Source organism: Haliaeetus albicilla, chromosome 20, assembly GCF_947461875.1.
Source record: "Haliaeetus albicilla chromosome 20, bHalAlb1.1, whole genome shotgun sequence".
Lineage (NCBI taxonomy): Eukaryota > Metazoa > Chordata > Aves > Accipitriformes > Accipitridae > Haliaeetus > Haliaeetus albicilla.
This window is the reverse complement of record NC_091502.1, coordinates 20,615,498-20,635,576: the sequence shown is the minus strand read 5'-3', so window position 1 is coordinate 20,635,576 and position 20,079 is coordinate 20,615,498. Positions and strand designations below refer to the sequence as shown.

The window sequence follows — 20,079 nt, the reverse complement described above, 5'->3', positions numbered from 1 at the left end:
AGAACTGAAGTCTTGAGCTTGCTTGTGAGGAAACACTGAAGGCAGAGATATATTTTCAATGTACCTCTCCACTTCTTTAGCTTTACATGGGAAGAGGACAATGAATCCTGACCATTTTTGAAAAAAGGGCCATGAGGTGTCTACTACCAAGAAAGATTTCGAGACAAAATGAGTATACAGGATATACTCCAACTGTCCCAGATCTCAGACGGCCTTAGACCATTTCCCTGTGCACAAGCAGTATGTCTGCAGGGAGCTACTCTTGGAGAGCGGGTGGAAAGCTGGAAGTGAAATCCCCATCAGTTGTGCAAGGCGATGCTGTCTCCACATGGGGCTCAGAGCATTTCAGCTCCCAAGTCACAATTGAATGCTGGATGTAGGTGTCTTTGAGCATTTCTGGAAATCTCATTGAGTTTCAGTGAAAATGGGACTTGAACCACAAAGTAGTTTTGGAAATCGTATCTGTGCTTTCCTCCATCCCTTAGGCATAGCTCTACCAAGAAGATCTATAATTAGAAAGGGGCATGGGCCTCTGCAAATTTTGCAGATGGGAATCCTCCCCCTTCACTTCATTTTTTGTACAACCCCTCCCTGTTATCCTGCTTTGTGCTGCAGTGGTGAATGAAAAATGGATACAGTTTGAAGTGAAACATTTCTTCCTTTAAAAGCAATTTCCTCAGCTGACTGATCAATATGTTGTCCAAGGGATGGTAGGTTTGTTGTCAGCTAAAGCAATGTAAAGAATTTACACTCATGTGCTATTTAGGCATTCACAGTGTCAGCTGCTGCAAAAGGCTTTTTGTGCCTAAACTCCATTTGTCTTTGCGAAAAAGGGGGTAAAGTTTATTTTTCTTTAAATGTAGCAATTGCAAAAATGAAGATTCAAAAAAGTACTAAAAGTGCTTGAATTAGAGTTCCTTCTAAATAATAATTAAGATGTATTTTCTAAGAGCTGGATCAATGATGCTCAAAGAACTGATATTATATACTTTTTATCGCCCTCATTTTAGTTACCTTTTTAGCTCTGTCTATGGCAAAAGTGTCCCGGTAGCTCAGATAAGAAATTATGGGAACATCTTAGTTCACTGCAGTCCTGTACCCTGACCACCTCAACAAAGACAAAATCTTTGGAGAACCGAGCTAAATGCTAACAGAGTTCTCCAAAGCATGTGAAAACCAAAGCTTTTCCAACATTCAGATATTGGGTTGATTCCTTCAGGAAAGAGAGAGGTATATTCCTGATACCAGAGCAACCTACTGCCACATTTCAAGTCCCAGACATGAAGGCAGTAGAGCACCTGAGCTGAAGTGCTTTAAGAGTATATTATAAACTGGGCAAAACCATTTCTTTTATCCTAGCCTTTCTTCAAGATCTAACCCATTTCATTGACACTTCGGGCAGCAACAGCAATGTAATTGCCCTGAGACACACGAAATTTCAGCTTGGAGGTTTACAGTTCAGCTAAATTATAAGTAACCGAGAACAGTTTTATTGTGGAAGGTGTCAGGAAAATTGTAATGGGAGGCAACACTGTGTGCTGTCCTTAACACAGTAACAGATTATGAAATGTTTGTAATATTCAGCAGGCATGCTGAGCATGTATGAACGTTGTTGGTATGTTTGCCTGGAGGATTAATGGCACTTAATGACATTATTTATATACTTCTCAAAGCAGTGCAGAATGTTTCTGTAGCTCCTCAACTGTCTGCTATGCCTGTAGAAAGCAGCGATGCCTCCGTGGCTGTTAATGCAATTATGATGAATTTCATAAATAAGATCCACTCTTCAGGGTTAATTTCCAAATTTCTTTATGCAGTGAATATGAAATGAAGTTAAAAGCAGATGTTTTCGGAAGTTAGACAGGACTGGAATGAGTTTAAATGTTAACACAGATTAATAAGCGGAATGCTGTGTTCATTTGAGCTAATTATTTTCTCAGAAGGCATCCATCCTATTTAGGCAATTACACAGCCTCAAGTCTTCATTTCTTACCAATACTACCAAGGGACTTCATCTGCCAGTTTAAGTTTGAGACTGTTCATGTGTTTTTAATAACATAGATTTAATTTGAAAGCTGCATTTGCACTGTTTCCATATGAATATTCCACACTTACAGAGAAATGCATTTATTCTAAATTTAAACTGTAACTATAGTAACCAACATTTGCTGTGTTTCAGTAGGAAATATATAAGCCCACTCAGACAGAAGGAAACATGTTGTGTTAATTATCATTCTATCAAAAGAGTTTGTATTTTAAAAAATAATTCTCAGAAACTAGGTATTCTTACTATCCATACTTGAAATCAAGAGATTTGCAGGAATGTATTCTAATGTCATTTGTGGGAAACTGAAAGTTAGAAAAAGGGTCATATGTGGACCAGTTTGGAGGATATAATAAACCTCACTTCTTTACCAGCTATTTATTGTCTAATAAAAATACAATATCGAGCTCTTATAAGCTAGCTTTGCAGTATTCAACTTAGATTTCCTAGAGCAATTCCTAATCCTAGACAAATAGAGTTACTGTTTCAATTATAGGTAGATGATCAGATTTTTTTGCTTGGGCCAGTAGATTATAGATTCTGTAGATGATTTTGCAAAGGTAGTAAATGTCACTTTTACAGTAATGACCATATTAGTCAAGGTGAGTAAGGACATGAATAGCTTCTTCCTTTCTTTAGATTTCTCTCTCTGCACCTGGTTGTCTTAGGGGTTGATTTTATTTAGGGGATAGCTCACCCCTTCTTAGATATAGTTTTTTTAATTCCTGGCATTATTACTTAAGCATACTGTGTTAAAAGTTTAAATATACAACATATGTAAATCTTGCAATAATGGTGAACTTTCCAAATACACTAAGGGTATACAGTTTTCCCACAGGTAAAATATTTACCACATATATTTCAGTATGCTAATAGATTTTAAGTTTTACTGACATGTTTTTAAAATAATGCTCATTCATTGAATATTGGAAATCAGGATATTGATCCATAATATTTAGGAACAGAAACACTGAATTTTCTAGTGCGATGTCCTTTACAAATGCCTTGTGTGTCTCTTTTTTCCCTCTGTACTGAGGACTGTAACTTCTGTTTGTCCAGTCTTGATTCTAAGATACAAATGGATAAAGATGCCACACATTCCTCTTCTATATTATTTTGGTGGCTAAAGATATTAAGCATTAAAAAGTAAAACTGTCTGTGTTTTCTTTAGAATTAATTTGTTTGGCATCAGCTCGTTGCCAATGATTTTGATATGTGTTTCTCTCCCAAAGAGAATTTTTTAGATCTCAGTATTTTCTCACTCTGAAAGCATTGCATATACAATATAACAACTCCTCTCTCAAGCTGTGTTTATTGAAGCTACGGCTATCAGGATCAAATAACTTTTGAGGCTTTTAATTGGAGCACTTCAACTTTCTTTAAATATATAAATACCAGAATTGTACAGACTAAGCCACATTTTGGGTCATACCACTGCAGTTTGGGCTCTCAGGTCGCAGGAGATGGGCTTACAGGGGCTGTATGCTCTGGTTTTTCAGACCAGGATTGAGCTTTCAAAGCAAATGTCCTTTTTGCCCTCTCTTTCTGTCCTTTGGTTCATCTCATGGGGCAGTCTTGGTGAACACATACTAGATTTGTTTGTATTAAACTGATCGTGAGGATGAGCGCACCCAATGCACCCACCTGCTAACGGGTGGTCAGTTCATGGGGCCAGACTAGAACTAGCCCAAAGAAGAAAAACCCGAAATGTATAGTTTGTGTCCTTTCCTATTTGGCCACACTATTTGGTAGTGTGAACCTGCCCATCTTTGTTTTCAGAACTCAGCCACTCGCAATGAGGGCTTCACTGAAATGAGTCAGAAAAATAAATTCTTTGCCTTCTATCTGCTTGCAGATGTTTGTGGAGGGCATGGTTTAAATAAGACCACCCACCCAATTCACAGCTTTTTAGAGTGGCTGAAAATAGCTCTTCTGCCCCTAGGCATTTCTACATCTCCTCAGAAATGCTCTTTTTTGGCAAAACTGTAGTTTTAAGTGATCAAAACCTCAAGAAAGTTTCTCTGCACGTGAATATTCTAACAAATAGCATGCCTCCATCTTTCAGAAGATAAATTTGAAATTCATTTGTAAATAAGGTTTTTAAAACAAGAAAAACTTTCCAGTGATACCATATTCAAAATTACTTCAGTCAAGCTGAGGGCAAGACCCTTAAAAATCTATGGTATTGTAAAGTCAGTTTTGCAGAACCTAAGATTTAAACAGTGACCATGTGCAAGTGGCTCTGCAAAGCTATGGGCAGACTGACTGTGTGTGCATGGTGAATGTTGGTTTATGGGTTTGAGGCAATTTGAGAAAACTTAGAATACCTAACACATTTGTTAAGAATTGTCCAATAACACACTGGCCCCTGGAAAGCTTCTAGGTACCTCCCTCAAACTCAGGTTAATAAGAAATTCGCTGTTTTTCTTGGAGATTCAAGGCAAAGGTTGCTCTGAAGCTCTTCCCCTCTTCCAGCCTGGATCATCTCAGTCGGCTGATTAACTCTTTAAAACCATTACAACCTATTCACTTTTATTACTCTGTTACTTTTCTGCTGCGGAGAAGGCAGCAACGAGGGGCTCTGCTGGGAGCAATGGGAACTGAGGCAGTGGGAGGGAAAAGGAGCAAGACTCTCCTTTCCAACAACTGCAATTTCTTACATCTTCGCAACCCATCGTGTTGAAACTTCATCCTTTTTACTTTGTATTTGCCATGAGCATAGACACTGTTCACGACTGCTGTGGTCACATGCTGTTTTGTAAGCTATTTTTTAGTAATTTTTAAGGTATTTTTTAAGCAGTTCATTAGTCTGAAAACATGGGGTTTTTTAAAAAATAGATTCAGAAATTGTGGGATTCACTTTACCGTATTTGCATGATCTAAAATTTACTCCATCGTGAAGTGCACATCTGAAAGCACTGAGGTGAACAGCTTACTCTTTTTCTGTCCTTATTTCATTCCTCTGACCACAGAAGAACTCTAAATGTTGCCTGATTTTTGGACAGCTTAAATTAGAGAGGGTAAATCTGTCCTTAATGTGCTTTTCCCACACTCCCACGTGTGTTGGGAGAGGGTGCTGTTCTGCTGGCGTAGGGCAGCCAAGGCTCCTCGAATCCAGTCCTGTGTTTGCCAGAAAACTGCTGCTTGGCTGAGGAAGTGACCTGACATCTCACTCTTTACAATTTATAAAATTTGCCTTAAATGCTCACTTTATGCATAGTAAGCCACCAATGGTCTTGGGAGATCAGATATCAAACATGTACGAAACGCTGCTATAATCAACATGTGTTTATTTGTGTTTGCTTTTCCTCAGAGTTGAAAGAAAGGAGCGTGCACGTTTGAAGACGGTGAAATTCAACGCAAAACCTGGTGTAATTGATGCAAAAGGGGTACGTAAATAGTGAAACCTTTTGAAACTGCACTTTGTTTTATATGTTTCAGAGTAGAGAAAATTTTGGCAACGTAAGGAATATTTAGATTGTTGCAACCAAGACCTGGAGTATAGTGAAATATGGACAGGAGTATTGTATGATATAATCTTCTAAATAATTCTTTTTATAATAATGCTGACTGACAGTGCCTCCTAATTGGAAGATACTAAGAAAATAAAGAGCATTCTGTGATAGCTGCGGTTGTAGTTAAATGATGGATAGCGAAGAACAGACATTAAAACCCAGTGCAGATGGATAATTGTTAAATGAAATAGGGCATGAAGTGTAAATTCCCTGGCTTCAAAAGCTGTTAAATCTCAAACAAAAGGCTGAATGTTAAAGAGTCCTGGATGCAAAATTTAGGTTTCGGATGTTCTGCTTTGACAGTTGTGACAGACATTGAACACAGGTGTGTTTCACAGCAGGCACGACGGGCCAGCCAACACAAAACAGGCGAGATCCCTTCCACCAGCGCTATCGGGACAGAACAGCCTTCCTGCTGTTACCGCTCTGCAGCATTGCTTTATTGTGCCCAACAGTCAACAGTTCTCACTAGCCTGATGTCTAATATCCTGTGCGTTGCCGTCTGGCTAGCAAGAGTTATAGCATGAGAAATGCCCACAGTCCTGGCTGTTGAGGTATATTTTTTCTGCTGAAGCGTAGCTTGCATTTGTAGCACTAGTGAATGCTTGACGTTACGTTTGCAGGGATTTATTTTTGAAAACGGTCCTGACTTCTGAGAGCAAACCAAGAGACAGAGCTTCAGAAACCATCGGCAAAAAGTCCTGTTTGGCTGCAGAAAACACAGGGCAGGGTCAAAACCAGGTGGTGAGAGGACACAGCCGTAGGTAGATGCTAGCAAGGGACAAAACCAAATGGTTCAGCAGGTCCCTTCCAGACCCACCGTTCCTGTGGTCCTCTGCCTAGTTTGAAATTCTCATTCTTAATCTCTTCTTTCTTCAGTTTCCCACTGTAATGGGAATAATAATACTTCCCTTATCCCAGTTTATTCTGTCCTTTCACTCAAATTAGCAGGGTAAGGAGTTCCTCTTGCTATGAACATGCAGTTCCTAGCGCAGTGGGTCCCAAGTCTCTACGTGTCAGCAAGGTAATATTTCATACTTGAGAATACTTCCCTGTTACTGCTCTACAGAACAGTTCCCGAGTTCAGTGCAAATGCAGAATAATTGCACTGACTGAAACCAGATTTACAAGGTACATAGAATCAGAGTTCAGCCTCTGCACATTATTTGCACATGCAGATAACTTGGTATAAAATATATAACAAACTGCATCGTGAAAGGACTTATTCATCCCATTGCATTCCTTCAGGAGTCAAAACTCCATTTTTTAGTTTGAAATGACCACTCTCATGTTGTCATTTATTTTGGGAGATAATAAGCTTTATATTGCCAATGAAAGTACTTGTTTAATGTCTATTTCCTGTATATAATCAAAGCCTCCAGGGAATAATTCATTCATGTAGCTAATGGTCCTTATTCAAGTGAGTCTGTCAAGAATTTAATTACCTCTTGATTCCCCAAATTGTTTTTCCATTTTTGTCATCAGTGTAACATTAATCTTCCAGCCACTCACGTCAATGTTTTTTCAGTGTTTAGGAAATTGCGTAATTACAGACCATGACCGTTGTACCCATTTGGGAGTACACTTTCTATTGTTAGTATTTGCTAAAATTTGCTTTTGCCTATTAAAAAAAAAAATCCCACAATTTCAAGGCTTTTTGGGAAAAGATAATGTAGGCTTGTGTTTGAAAGAGCATAAAAGGAAGAAGGGTCGACTGTTAAAATAAGCATCAACACATAAAAGGAGGTGTTTGAGCACAGGTGTGCACATACAACGTATGTGCATTTTAGGGATCAGCATTTCCATTTAGTCTTTCAGTGTTCAAAAAGAAGCATTGTAAGCTGTCTGACAGTGCATGCTTTACTTTTTTAATCAGCAAGAAATTCAGTCCAGATACGCAAGGCTGCAGTAGGCCCAGGAGAACTCTTTTGTTTCAAAATCAAGCTAAAATTCAGATAGGAATGGGCTTATGTGTGTCTGTTTCACTTTTGTGCTCAGACATTCGTGACCGTGTGGGCAAGTGGCACTGTCTTCATTTACTCTAAAGATGAAATTGGGACAATAGCTTTTCATCGGATATTTCTAAATTTGGTCCCAAGATGTGCATGGAAGCATTTTTTAAACAAAATTTAACTGAATACAGAGAATCCGGGGGGGGGGGGGGGGGGGGGGCACAGGTAAAAGGGTTATCCTCTTGCAATTTTACCTGAATCATCTTGCTGGCCCCAACTCCTTTCTTCCCCTATAGAAGCAATGATTAAGAGCTAATAACCCATAGCAAAGGTTTCATGAGATAATGCCAAAATCTCTTTGAGCTAACTATGATTGTAAAATATGAACTGTCTAGTTATTCTCCAGGTTTTAAAAGTCTTATGCATTCTCATCTGTTTATACCTCATTTTTAATCCCAAATCCAAAGATAAGATACAAAGTATTACAGAGGGTGTGATATTTGCAGCTGATCAGCTTTTTGTGTCTCACTAAAAAGGTGTTTAAGAAAGCTCAGCAATACAGTTGACAAACCTGTTAGCAGGGATAGCTAAAGGATAATCCTTTCAAAGGCCCAAAAGCTCCTCTTTTTCAAGCCAAACTTGGGTGCATTATCTCATGCAGAAAATTAGTTCAGCATATTTTAAAAATGTGATTTAGAATATTGGTATCACTTTTAATTCATTTCATTGGACTCCTCCAGTCCATGGCTTGTGAAATTAAAGTCTACAAAATCGGGATGGATACAAAAACAGGGAATGTGAATCACAATTAGGGAGCTCCAGAGAAATCTTCTGGTCTCAGGTTTAAATCAGGCAACAGATAGTACCTTTCTGTACAATGCATAATTAAATTCTGATGCTCATTATTACAGGATATTGTATAAAAAATAAATAAGTTAAAAAGGAATTAGAGAAGTTAGCAAGCAATGGATCCAATTACAACTTTTAGCACTCTTGTCATGTAGCTCAGGACACACTAATTGTTGATTTCAAGAAGCAGAGAGGTTATAAAATGGGAAGGATCATGTTTCTTCTATTTTTTCTTTTAAACATCTGCTACTGGACAACTTCAGAAGAAGCTACTGGGCTAACTGGATCTCTGGTTTAACCCAATAGGGCTACTTTTCTTTCATGTTCTGTTTATTTTGACCAAAAGAAACATATTTGTTCAGGTTCAGAGACATCAATCATCACAATCCTAGGTCCTATTAACATTTTTAAAGATAGCAAACCAGTTAGAGATGCTAACACCTGTGCAATAAGGAAAAGAATACAAATACTGGTAGAAACAGCTTCATTTCACCAGGCAAAGACTGCGCTTCAGTTGAGTTGACCAAGTTCAGTCTCTAGCTTCATTCATATAATTGTAGTAATGATCTTCACCAGCTTTTCTAATTGTTACTGAAGGTGGCTGGAGTATCAAAGCAACCAGTCCACCCCTCCGGTTCCCTGTGGCTGCTCCGTGCTACTGCAGCAAAGGGCAGGTTTCCAGGACACTGGCTACCTTAAAGTTTCAAACACAAGAAAGATAAATGAAGATAAGATAACACAGGTACGATTTCCTAAGCATTTGCTGTCTCAGCCTATGGGGCCCACTGATCTATGGATAATCAATGCGAAATAGAGCAGCCCAAAGGTATATGTTTGATATTTATGCTGGAGGAAGCTACAGGAGTTATGTGAGCACAAACTTAATTTAAAAGTATGTTTTATGCTATGTTGAACTCAAGATCATATCCCAAGTATCCTCTGATTCTCACCTTTGCACCAGAAGGAGAATATGTTAGTAGCTGTGAGCAGGGTTATGTATCTGCCAAAGCAGCATACTGAACTCGTGGTAATTCTCCCTACCATAGGCTTCAGGCTGAACAAAAATAGCCTTTCCTTTTCTAATCCTAAAACCCACAGTGGTCGAGGGCTTTTCAGATTTTTTACTGAATCAAAAAGAATGTCAAACAATGATGGAAATATTACAGAGGAAAAAGAGATGAGCCACTAATCTGCTTTTTTTCTCAACTGTTGTAATTACAACCAGTCTTTCAGAAGGCAAAAATAGCATCTCTTTTGCTTTGCTCCCTGTCAGATCATATACTCCTTCTTGACTGTCTCTTGAAAATATTTTTGTAGTGGAAACTGTAGCTCTTGGAAAGACCTTTTTCAACATCTCACTGTTTTTTCTAACATTCATGGATGTTGCCTGTTCCCAGAGGAGTGTTGCACTATCGTGAAGCATAATGTGTAGGTAAAACTTGATTTTATACAGAGAACTGGTTTTTTATGCCATATGCCTTTTCATTTCACACCTATTTGGCCAGTGACTCCAGAACATTGTCTTTTGGACAAATCCCCGATTTCAGTTCCCAGTGAAATAAATGTCATGCCTCTCACAAGCTCTCAGTGTTTAATGCGTGTGTCGGGGTGCATGGCAGGTGTTCGGTCCGTGATTACGGGGATGCGTTGGCAGATGGGTGCCTGCCCTAGCGAGGCTGCTCAGCAGGGTGCCAAATGGGGATGGGGTGCCTGCCAAGACAAGGGACTGCCCCATCCCTCCAAAATCTCTCCCAGCAGCTCTGCTGCTCATCAGCAGTGCAGGTCCTGGGCTGCGACCCACACCATATTGCTCCATCACTATCCATTAGGGGTTTTTTTTTCTATTCAGTTAGCTTGTCGTCCACGGTTCTTTTCGTATTCCAGTCAGATCACCTACCCTGCACTCAGCTTGCCCCTTCAGATGCCTCTGAATGTATTTATTATGACAGTCAGAAGCTTGATAGCATTTAATAATATTTCTTATGAGCAGATTCTGTTTACAGATCCCACAGCCCTGCCTGCAATGGAAGGTCATCCTCCTGCTTTATTGTCATTTTAGCAACACTGCACTGACGCATGAAAGGAAAAAGCTAAACTTGACTGAGATAGCAAATTCTGTATTGTGGTGTAAATAAAACCCTCTACGTACTCAATGCACTTCTCCTCCAAATGTCAAAATTCACTCACTGTCAGGACTCAATACATAGGACACGTTTTGACAGCATATTATTTGGAAAAAAAAAAAAACAACAACAAAAAAACACCAACCCACCTATTTCCAAACAATTGATGCTGTAGAAAATCATGGTATTTTCAGCCCTAGTCATCAAATCAGAGAAAAACTGTTCTGTAAGGAACCTCAGGTGGTCACCGAGTCCAATCCCTGCCCTGAGGGCGTCTTCTGTACCTTCCTCCTCTCTCGCAGATTTATCTAATCTCTACTTAAAGACCTGCCACAACAGAAATTTCATATTATTCCCAAACAGCCCACTGCAGTGTTTAACTCTCCTCATCATTAGAAATGGCTAAACTGCTGCAGTTTAAGCCTGTTGCTATTTCTTCTCTTATCAATGTATATGGAGACTGGATTATTTGTCTTCATCTTCACCAAGCAGAACCTGCCTTGATCTCAGGTACACTGTCTGTGCTAGTGGTTCACTGTGGCACATCTGGGTGTATCAATGCAGAGAAAAAGGTGATAATCTCAAATGAATCCCTGCTTCTCAGAAATTACAAAGTATAAAGATGTATTAGACTATCTATCTTCTCTCACTGCCTATTGAAGATTGTTTCTAACATCAGTGTTTTACTAGGCTGAAGTTTTCTAAGTATAAAGTTTCACCACTTCTAGGGAGAAACTGTTTTGTAGTCCATAATCAGAAAGTTTTCATCATATTCAGTGTATTTTGACCAACTTTTCTTTGCACTTCTCTTCTAAAAATATTTGACACAATGACTGGATTTCCTAAAGTGATTGGTACTGGGACAATAATAGAAAGTAGAAGAAAATCCACAAGCTGAGCATGTTCAAAAACCTGCATCTTTATTGTGGAGCTGGCTGCTGATTTGGAGAGCCTGGTAACACACAGTCTCCAGTGGGTTACTTTGCACAGACAGAGAGTAGATTCTCTGTCATGCCCCAAAAGTTGCAGTCATTGACTCCTCCATTTTCCTTATAAAATAATCCACTCGATTGCTTAATCATGTTTGCTTTCTGAATTCCCTCTAGTTGGTAGCAAAATGGTAGTGAAAGGAGAGATACGGGGCTGGGAATAGCATTTCTGTCCATGCTGGTGTGTATTTGTCCATGTGTATGTGTATGAAAAGAGAAAAGGAGGGGCCTCTGCCTTTTTCCCCCCCCACTACATTTGGTGATTAGAAAATAGCAACAGACGCCGAGTAAAAGATAATGGAAGTGTCAACCACCAGAACATGTGGGATCACAGGTGGAGTGATTTCCTAAGAAGAAAAGAGGTTGAACATAAATTAAGCAGCATACACCTACCCGCAAGGATGATACGGAGGAGGGTTAGTGAAGGTGGCGTAGGCACTCACACACAATTAAATATTCTTTATTCTTGATCTCAGCCAAATTTATCCCTCCTTACTGATCTAGCCTGGCTTTTCTCTGTTCTCCCAGTCTTTCTAATTTCTCATTGTTATTTAATGGGAACGGCTGCCTGTGGGGTGTTCTCCAAAGAAATCTGAGCGGTCTTACTGGAATAAGTGCTCAGCTCAGCTATAAATTGGCCTCCAGCTGGTGTTCTGACCATTGCTTAGAAAAATGATGACTTGTGTAGCTGTAATCTTCAGGAACTGGAGGTACATATGCCTGGGAGCAACGTGCCTGGGAGCAATCTGCCTGTGTGCACTTGCCTGCGTAATCCAACCCTTTTATGTTTTTTCTAGCCTGTCACTACTGTAGTTTTTAAGGAGCAGCCAGTGAACGATGCAGCTGCAGTGTTGCTATTCTATTTCTATACTTACCGCTATTTTTAAAGACACTGGATTAAAGGGGGCAGCGTGAACTGCAGTCAGCTCTCGGTTGCCCACGATAGCAGCTGGAGGACGATAACCTGGCTGCAAACTGACGGTGACAGGGAGCAGCAGGAGAGGGCTGCTCCGCGGGGACGCAAGGGGGACAGCAGCCTCACAACAAGGGGTGCAGTCCCAGGGCACGATCGGCCGGTCTGGTGGCAACAACCGCAGCCCTGTGCCTCCCAGAAATTCCCTAGCGATGAGTCGGGTCCAAAAATCAAGCCAGGTCAGTAAGTTGAGGTGAGATGGGCAAGACACCAGGCAGGGCACAGGCAAACCGACAGCGTGGCCCTGGCAAGGACCATGGGCTGCGGGAGTTTTTGAACCTACTTGTCCTGCAGACACACGTCCCACCGATGTGATCCCAGGCGAGATTGTGAACAACCAGGATGAACTTGCTGTTTACTTTGCTCTGTGACTATCAAAGCACTTTAGTTTGGTCCAAAATTTTCTAGCTTGCCCTTCCTATGACTATTCAAACAGCATTTGCTAGCAGTAGGCTGCAGAAGATAACATTTTTCCTGTAAGGCTTATACTACCAATTCTGATTAATTTTGACCATTAGGAATAAAATGTCAGTCTTTGCTTGTAACTAAATTTTAGTTTATAAATCTTTTTCCATTCCTTGGTGCTACTTCCACTTGCAGTATCAATTGAATTGAGTATTCTCTTTTACTTCCCTTACATCGTGTTTCTAACGTGCTGAAGGCAAAGAGGTTTCCCATTAAATGTGGTAGAAGCTGAGCTAAGCCCCAGTATGTGGTTTTTGCTAAGAACTGTTATATTGTTTCAGTCACATTAAAAATAGCAGACATGAACCAGAGTAAAAAGTTAGAATATGAATTCAGTCCCCTAGTTTAGAGATATTTGAATTGAAACTTTGGTTTAGGCAGGCCCTCAACAAAGAAAAAAGGAGTATTTCTACTCTGATCTGATCTGGTTCCTAATAATGTTTTAGCATTCCTAGCAACGTTTAGCATCCAGAGTGGTTCACAGTGTGGCCTCGGCTGTGTAAACAAAATGACTCTTCAATAACACTCTAACAAACACATTGCAATTTGCCCAAAACAAAAATGTTTTATTGTCTCAGTGCCAGACAATTATTGGACACCCACTAATATTAAAAATAATTTGCTTAGAGTGAGAATTCCTAGCTAAAATATGCTTCCGTTAGGCATTTATTTATAAGCTTCTGGAAGATGTCAAAGGAGCACATGCAGAGAAAGATGGGTCGTAATGTTCTAGCTTGCCTTTTACCTGCCACAGAAATATTTTACCTGCACAATTGGAAAGCCTGAAACATGGCTTCCTGCAGAAATATTATTTACACGTGATGTTGGGACAATTCTGTAAATGTTGTAAAACATTAGCTGATTTTTTTAATATGAATTTGCTCTCTCTTAAATTAATATTTCTCCACCTCAAAAATCCCAAAGTGAACGGCTCTTCCTTTCTTCATGGTCAAGAGCACCAACCTGCCACTGTTGTCTAAAAGAGATGTGATGAATCCATCACTGACTGTAAAGGGAGCCTGGGGTCACTACCTCCGCCCCAGGCACCTACGGGGTAAATGTTTAAAACCAGATGCAGTGAATCCCATTTCTGTGAGCCGTAACTGGGTGCAGCTTCTAAAAACATAGCAGCTATTTCAAGGCACAGTGAGACAGGGTTATGGCCCTTCCGTGCTTCCCAAGGCTATGGTGCGACACGGATTTGCAGTTCTTACCTGCTCTGTCTTGATCAGACGTGATAATCTAAACTTTATGAACCACAGGGCCATATTTAAACTGTGCAGTTTAAAAGCCTAACTTAGACATCTCAGCCATTTCTTTTGGACTAATCTTTGTGCTAGTGGTTGCAGTGACTATACTAGGCACTTGTAGCAGATATGCTGAATATAGTCCTCCGGTACCGCTTTGCCAAGTGCAAAATATAAATACTTGGATAGGTTAGGTTAGGTCAGGTTGGGTTAGGCTAGATTAGGCAGAGCTACCTAGAAATGTATAGGGGTAAGCCCTCTGCTCAGCCCAGCATATAGCTCCTGCGGTGTCAATACAAATTACGCTGTTGCTGTGGAGATAGTGCAGGCTCCTGAACTTCTTTGCTTGTATACCTACAGGTGGAAAAATTACAGACAAGAAAACCCCCTTCTACTCAGAACTGAGCTTTTTATAGAAAATAATTCTGCATGTCATTTATTTGCAAGAGTTGTGAATCAGTATTTTACTGTACACTCCCCCGTCTCAGAATGATTGAAATGTGCTTTGCTGTAACCAGAGAATAAGAACGATTTTTCATGTGTGCAACTTAAAATAAGCTTTGGAAATCATTCATGTCATAAAATTCCTGGTTTTACATCTCCATTACTAATTGACAGAAAATCTTTTACAAAACCATTGTTTCTGCAATATTGGAATTTAGTTGTTAGCAATCATTCAAGAATACTTCCTCTGTCATAAAATGGAAATTAATGACAAGGATAAAAAAGTCACATGAAATCATGTTGCAAGAATTCCTCACCAACTCGTTCTTATAGATCTTTATAAGAAGTCAAAAAAGCTGTTGCATATTATGAAAAGAAAATTGCTGAGCAGAGGTATTTTCTGCACAAGGCCTTTTTATAGGCATAGGGTATTAGTAGGTCTGAAGAGACTCTCCAGAGCTTTGGTGCGAAACTTCCCAGCGCAGGGAGGAGGAATAAATTGCTCTTCTCCATCTGGCTTTGTTGCTGTCTTGCTTCTGGTTTTCTCTCTATTGGATTTAAGTTCTGGCAAAGGCTGCAAGACCTCAGAAACGGGGGTAGCATTGGGTGTCATGGAAGAATCAGATGTCAGCATCATTCCTGCCCGTGCAGCCTCTATCTTGGAGGAGACATCTTCTCCCCATGCCGGAGGAAAAGCTGGGTCTCATTTGTCCAGCTGCTCTTGCTCTTTCATGCATTTTCACGTCCTCCAGTCCTGTCTTCACGTTTCACGAGGGCTAGAGCTGGTGCCAGGCAGTGGACGCTGGCTGCAAATCTGTTTTGACCTGAGCCCATATGATTTGGCTGCCCTGACTGCTCCCCTTGAGCTGAACACATTTCGCTCAGCGTTTCTGCAAGGTACATTAGAAATACTGCTGTCATCAGCATCTAGTTCACTCATGTGCTGAAGTAATCAAGTGAAATTCAGGTGATAAAACAGCACATAGCCAGGAAAATTTAACTGTACAGTGTCTCGTTGCTCCAGGATATCTTGAGGCACTCCACAAAGACATGCAATAATTTAATAATAACACCTGTTGGGCCCAGGTCACAGTCGAAACTAAAGGAAAACAAGTGAGTCTTCAGTTTTAATTTATGCCATGGTAGCAGTGCTGTCTCTAGCAGGGAACTGGCATGCCTTAAAGGAACCTGGTTTTTTAGAGAGGTGAAACAGTTCTAGAAACTGTGAAAAATACTGTCAGATCAAATTTGAGGCTTTTACTCAGCTGAAGCAAAGAAATGTTTTCATAGCCTTCTTTTAAAAATCCGGTAGAAGTTTTTCTTCAAGTTAAAAACCATACTAATGTAAAAAATCTTTGGGACTGTTTTCCAGTTTAAAAAAAAAGAAAATACTGATGGAGTCATTTCTTCAGTTAATGAGCAAGTTAAATACATGTATTTCATAAATTTTCCTGCTTCTTCAGACTGATAATTGTGTGGAGTTTATTTATAAGATAATATTGTTTCTTAGGTGGCCATAATGTTAGGGACTACAGTATCAGTGTTTTCTATCCCACAACAAGTGTGTGCCATCCCTGCTTAGGTAAGAGAAATGTTTAAGAGAGTCACTGACATAAAGATATGTAGTGTAATGTTTAAATTGGTCGCAGATTAAATATAGCACGGTGAAAATTTGCTAGCACAGGTAAAATACCAAAGTTTGCAGCTGAGAGTTAATTGCTTTTTCTTCTAAGCTGTTCCAGCAGAAATTTGTGCTGAGTTTAACTTCATGTGTGTGCTATTTTTATAACTCGTTGTCTAATGCCCTGAATTAAATGGTAGGAAATTTGCATGTATGTATAGATAATGTCATAGTTACTTGGCTTTTCTACTAAGAAAAGTGGTTGAAAAGAAAAATGTATAGCACTGGCAGTAGATATTGTCAAAGAATTAGAATCAGACCAAAATTTTCTTCTAGTAAGGTTTCCCACAAAGCTCTAGAAGAGTGGAGTTAGCATTAGCACTCATTAAGATGATACAGTCTCTATATTTCACATCTATATTTCTGGCAGTTCGGTTACGCTTGACTTAGTGACTCACAGGCCATGTTTGGGAGGTTATAGGGACGCAGGAACTGCCAACCTGGGTCAAAGCTAAAGTCCATCTAATTTGATATCCCGTCTGTGAGACTGATAGTGTGAGATGCATTACTGGAAGATGTAGGAACATCACCTCCTACACAAACCTCACACCACTCTCTTAAAGATTGACTTTGTTTTTGTTTGCCCATGACTTTATTTTTTAATAATTTTAGCTGTAAGGCCTAAATAAATCAATGTTTTAAATGAAAACCATGAGCCTGGTATGATTCACTGTCTCCTGAGCCAGATCTTTGCCATAATTCAGCCTGCTACAAGTCACCTGTGAGTGCAAACACTCTTCCTTTAACTCAAAAGGGCAGTTCAAAAGATAAGTCTGCTCCAGTTATCTTTCAGTCAGTAGTTTGAAGACATGTAGGTATTGTAAATCTTTCTCCACTACTACTTCACAAAATAAGAGTAATAAAGGTCTTTATGCAACTTATTCTTTTTATGCAATGGTCCATTTTATGCAGTAGTTTACACTTGCACTAAGTCAAGTGCACAGCACTTGATTGCACAAATAAATGATTCCACAAAAAATATGATAAAGGAGCAAGTTGGGTTTTTTAGCACAGTTAACTAACACCTTCTCCAGCTTTATTTATTAGGGAGATTAATTCAAAAGATTGCATAGAGGAGACCAAAACCCTCAGTTCCATTTGCAGATCTAAAGAAGCACCAGCAGTCAACTGGGAATCAGAGTTAAGAAAAAGATATGAGAAAATATCTGATCAAAACTGAGGAATGAAGATCAGGGTGATAAAGGTCCTACAGTGTACACTGTAGGATAATCTGTGGGTCTGGGCCAGTAATCAGACAGTCCCAAAACTTTGCCAAGCGCACACCAATGTTACTGTTGATCTCTGAGGCTCTTTCGTCATCATTGTTGCACAAAGGATGCGGAGACAGATTCACATGCGCTAAGATTTATTAGCGGGATCAGTAGCTGATGGCATACATCAGCTCTAACAGGGAAAGTTCCTTTTTGGAAAAAAAACAATTAAAAAGAGTAGAGGAAAATGTGGGACAACATTGCCAAACATCAAATACACTTTCTAAGTCCAGAGGCGGCCTTGAGAAAGAAGAGGAAGACCTTCACACTGCTCGTGTGACGGTAGTGAACCCGGCTAGGTCAAAGCCCACGCTGGACCCCAGCACAGCCCTGGGATGCTGGATCTGTGAGCATCTCGTCACAGAAACACAGGCATTAGAACTGGGAGAGCCTTACTATTTAGTTCCTTTCCCTTCACTGCCTCTTTCTCTCCCAGCACTGCAGTGTTATTCCCCATAGTACTTTAGATTAGCAGATTTGTTTTAAATATGAAAAATGATCTAGGCTTTTCCACTTCCCTCGGGGCAGATTATTCTACATCCAAATTGATTTCACTGTCAAGGAGCTTTGCCCTTTCTTATTTTCACACTATTAATTTCAGTGTTGCTGCTTGAACAAATCCTTCCCACCCTCTTTATGTACAACCTTCAGATATTTGTAAATGACCTTGGCCGTCACATACACAAGGTTTTTACATTGGCATTTCAATCCTGCCAACAGTGACGCAATGTAAATTAGCACAGATGAGTACTCCCTTTTTAATGGGATTCGAACCTCACACCAAGTTAAATACATGTTTGCAGAATTGGCAATGCTACTTTTACATGCTTTCTTGAAAGTCTGTTAGTCTTTCTGTTCCCCTGGTAGATGGTGTTGGTTTTAACTGTTGTTAGGAATTAAAATTGAGTTGCTGGCTGACAAGTGGCACTAAGTCAGTCTTAAAAAAAGATTAGTAATATTTCATATTTATGAATACTAAGCAACACTACCCTTGTCTGTAGAAGCTAGACAGAATGGAGTTTTTAATCAGGCTTGTACTTTGTCATTTTGGATTTCCAAGATCCAAATCTCCCTGCAGCTTCGTGGGAAAACTAAGCAAGCAGAGTTATCTTCATCTGAGCTTCTTCTCACCCAAAGTTTATTCTCACTTATCAAAACAGATCATAGTGCAAAACTTCAATATGGAATGACTGTAGCCCAGGTTTTGTTTTGGGTTTTTTTTTTCCAAATACTTGCAGTATGTAAGAAAATTTAAGGTTGAACTCAACAGAATAGGGACATGCTTCCCCCTGCATCTCATAAAAGGATATAGAGAAGTTGTCAAGTGTTGCTTGCTAGCATATAACTGTGTCGTCAGACTGTGAATGAAAGATGTATGTCTTAAGGAATATACTGTGTGGTCACTATACAATGAGGTTTATAGTTGCCACTAATGACTTCTTAGTTTATCTTCTGCATGTCTGCACAGACATCAGTAGGAGCTTTCTGTGTGTGTGAACCCAGTCCATGGCCAAGTTTGGGGTTACTCCAGGAAAACAAGAATAGCTCAGTAGCATTGACTTTCTTCCAGACTTGGTCAAGTCACTTAACCTGAGTATACTTCATTATCTTAATACAAGAAACTGCCATGGCCTCAGTGCTAGTATCCACCAGGTCATAGTGTTGTCCTAGTCCCCACAAAGTGCCTGTAAGGAGGGCACTGCAGACGGGACAATGAGACAGAAGATCCCAAAGTGCCGTTAGACCCATGGTCCCCAGACCATGCTGCCGTGCTAACTGCAAAACCACTTTTCACATAAAGCCAATATACTAACACAGGATTTTCTTCAAAAGTTTGTTCTGGAGACTTCGTATTTATCATGCATTTCAAATTGCTAAGTGAGAAAGCCCCATTATAAAAGCAGAGGTGATATATACGTTTGAAAGCAGAAATGACACTGACTATCTGTTACAGTCCAAAAGTTTTCTTTCTGATATCAGTGCAACTTTTCAGTAAGATGGAGAGATTTAACATGTAGAAATTTAACAGCGTTTGAGTGCCCAGACCTTTATTAAGGTCAGTGTTCAAACAGAATAAAAGAATGTCCCTAATACAAAAAGTGTGGATTAAATACAGAGAAAAGGATTGCAGGGATATAACGTTGCTGATACATTTTGTAGATTTTTTGTAGAATGCTGTATAAGCAAGGGCTTTTCATTTAAGTTGCACCAAAAACAGGTATTAAAGGAGGACAATCAAAAAAACCATGGCGGATGAGAAGCAGCAAAATTAATGAACTTATTTACACTGCTAGACCAATCTCAGAACGAGACTGATACAGATAATCACGTAAATAAAAACTAGGCTAAAGCTTAGCTCAAAATTGCCTTTTAGGTGGTAAATGAAATTCATCTACAGCCTGTATAAAAGAATTTCACAGCCAGTGCTCTGTAACAGCTTTTTCTGAGGTGATCCCCAAACACTGGTTCCCAGCTCATGACCAAGGATTAGCACTGGTTGAATGAAATAATAAAATAAAGTATTCC

The 20,079-nt window shown here is 39.7% G+C and overlaps 1 protein-coding gene and 1 long non-coding RNA gene across 40 annotated transcripts in view; one reads left to right on the top strand and one right to left on the bottom strand.

Annotated features, from left to right (window-relative positions):
- LOC104318653 (uncharacterized) overlaps positions 1-20,079 on the bottom strand; it is a 541,518-nt gene that overhangs the window by 320,046 nt on the left and 201,393 nt on the right. The gene's annotated exons all lie outside the window — the stretch shown is intronic.
- DLG2 (discs large MAGUK scaffold protein 2) overlaps positions 1-20,079 on the top strand; it is a 1,018,165-nt gene that overhangs the window by 963,138 nt on the left and 34,948 nt on the right. For all 36 annotated transcript variants that reach the window (XM_069808461.1, XM_069808468.1, XM_069808464.1 and 33 more), the window contains one exon: positions 5,358-5,433. In XM_069808461.1, coding sequence (XP_069664562.1) covers positions 5,358-5,433 — 76 coding nt within the window. The remainder of the gene's footprint in view (positions 1-5,357; positions 5,434-20,079) is intronic.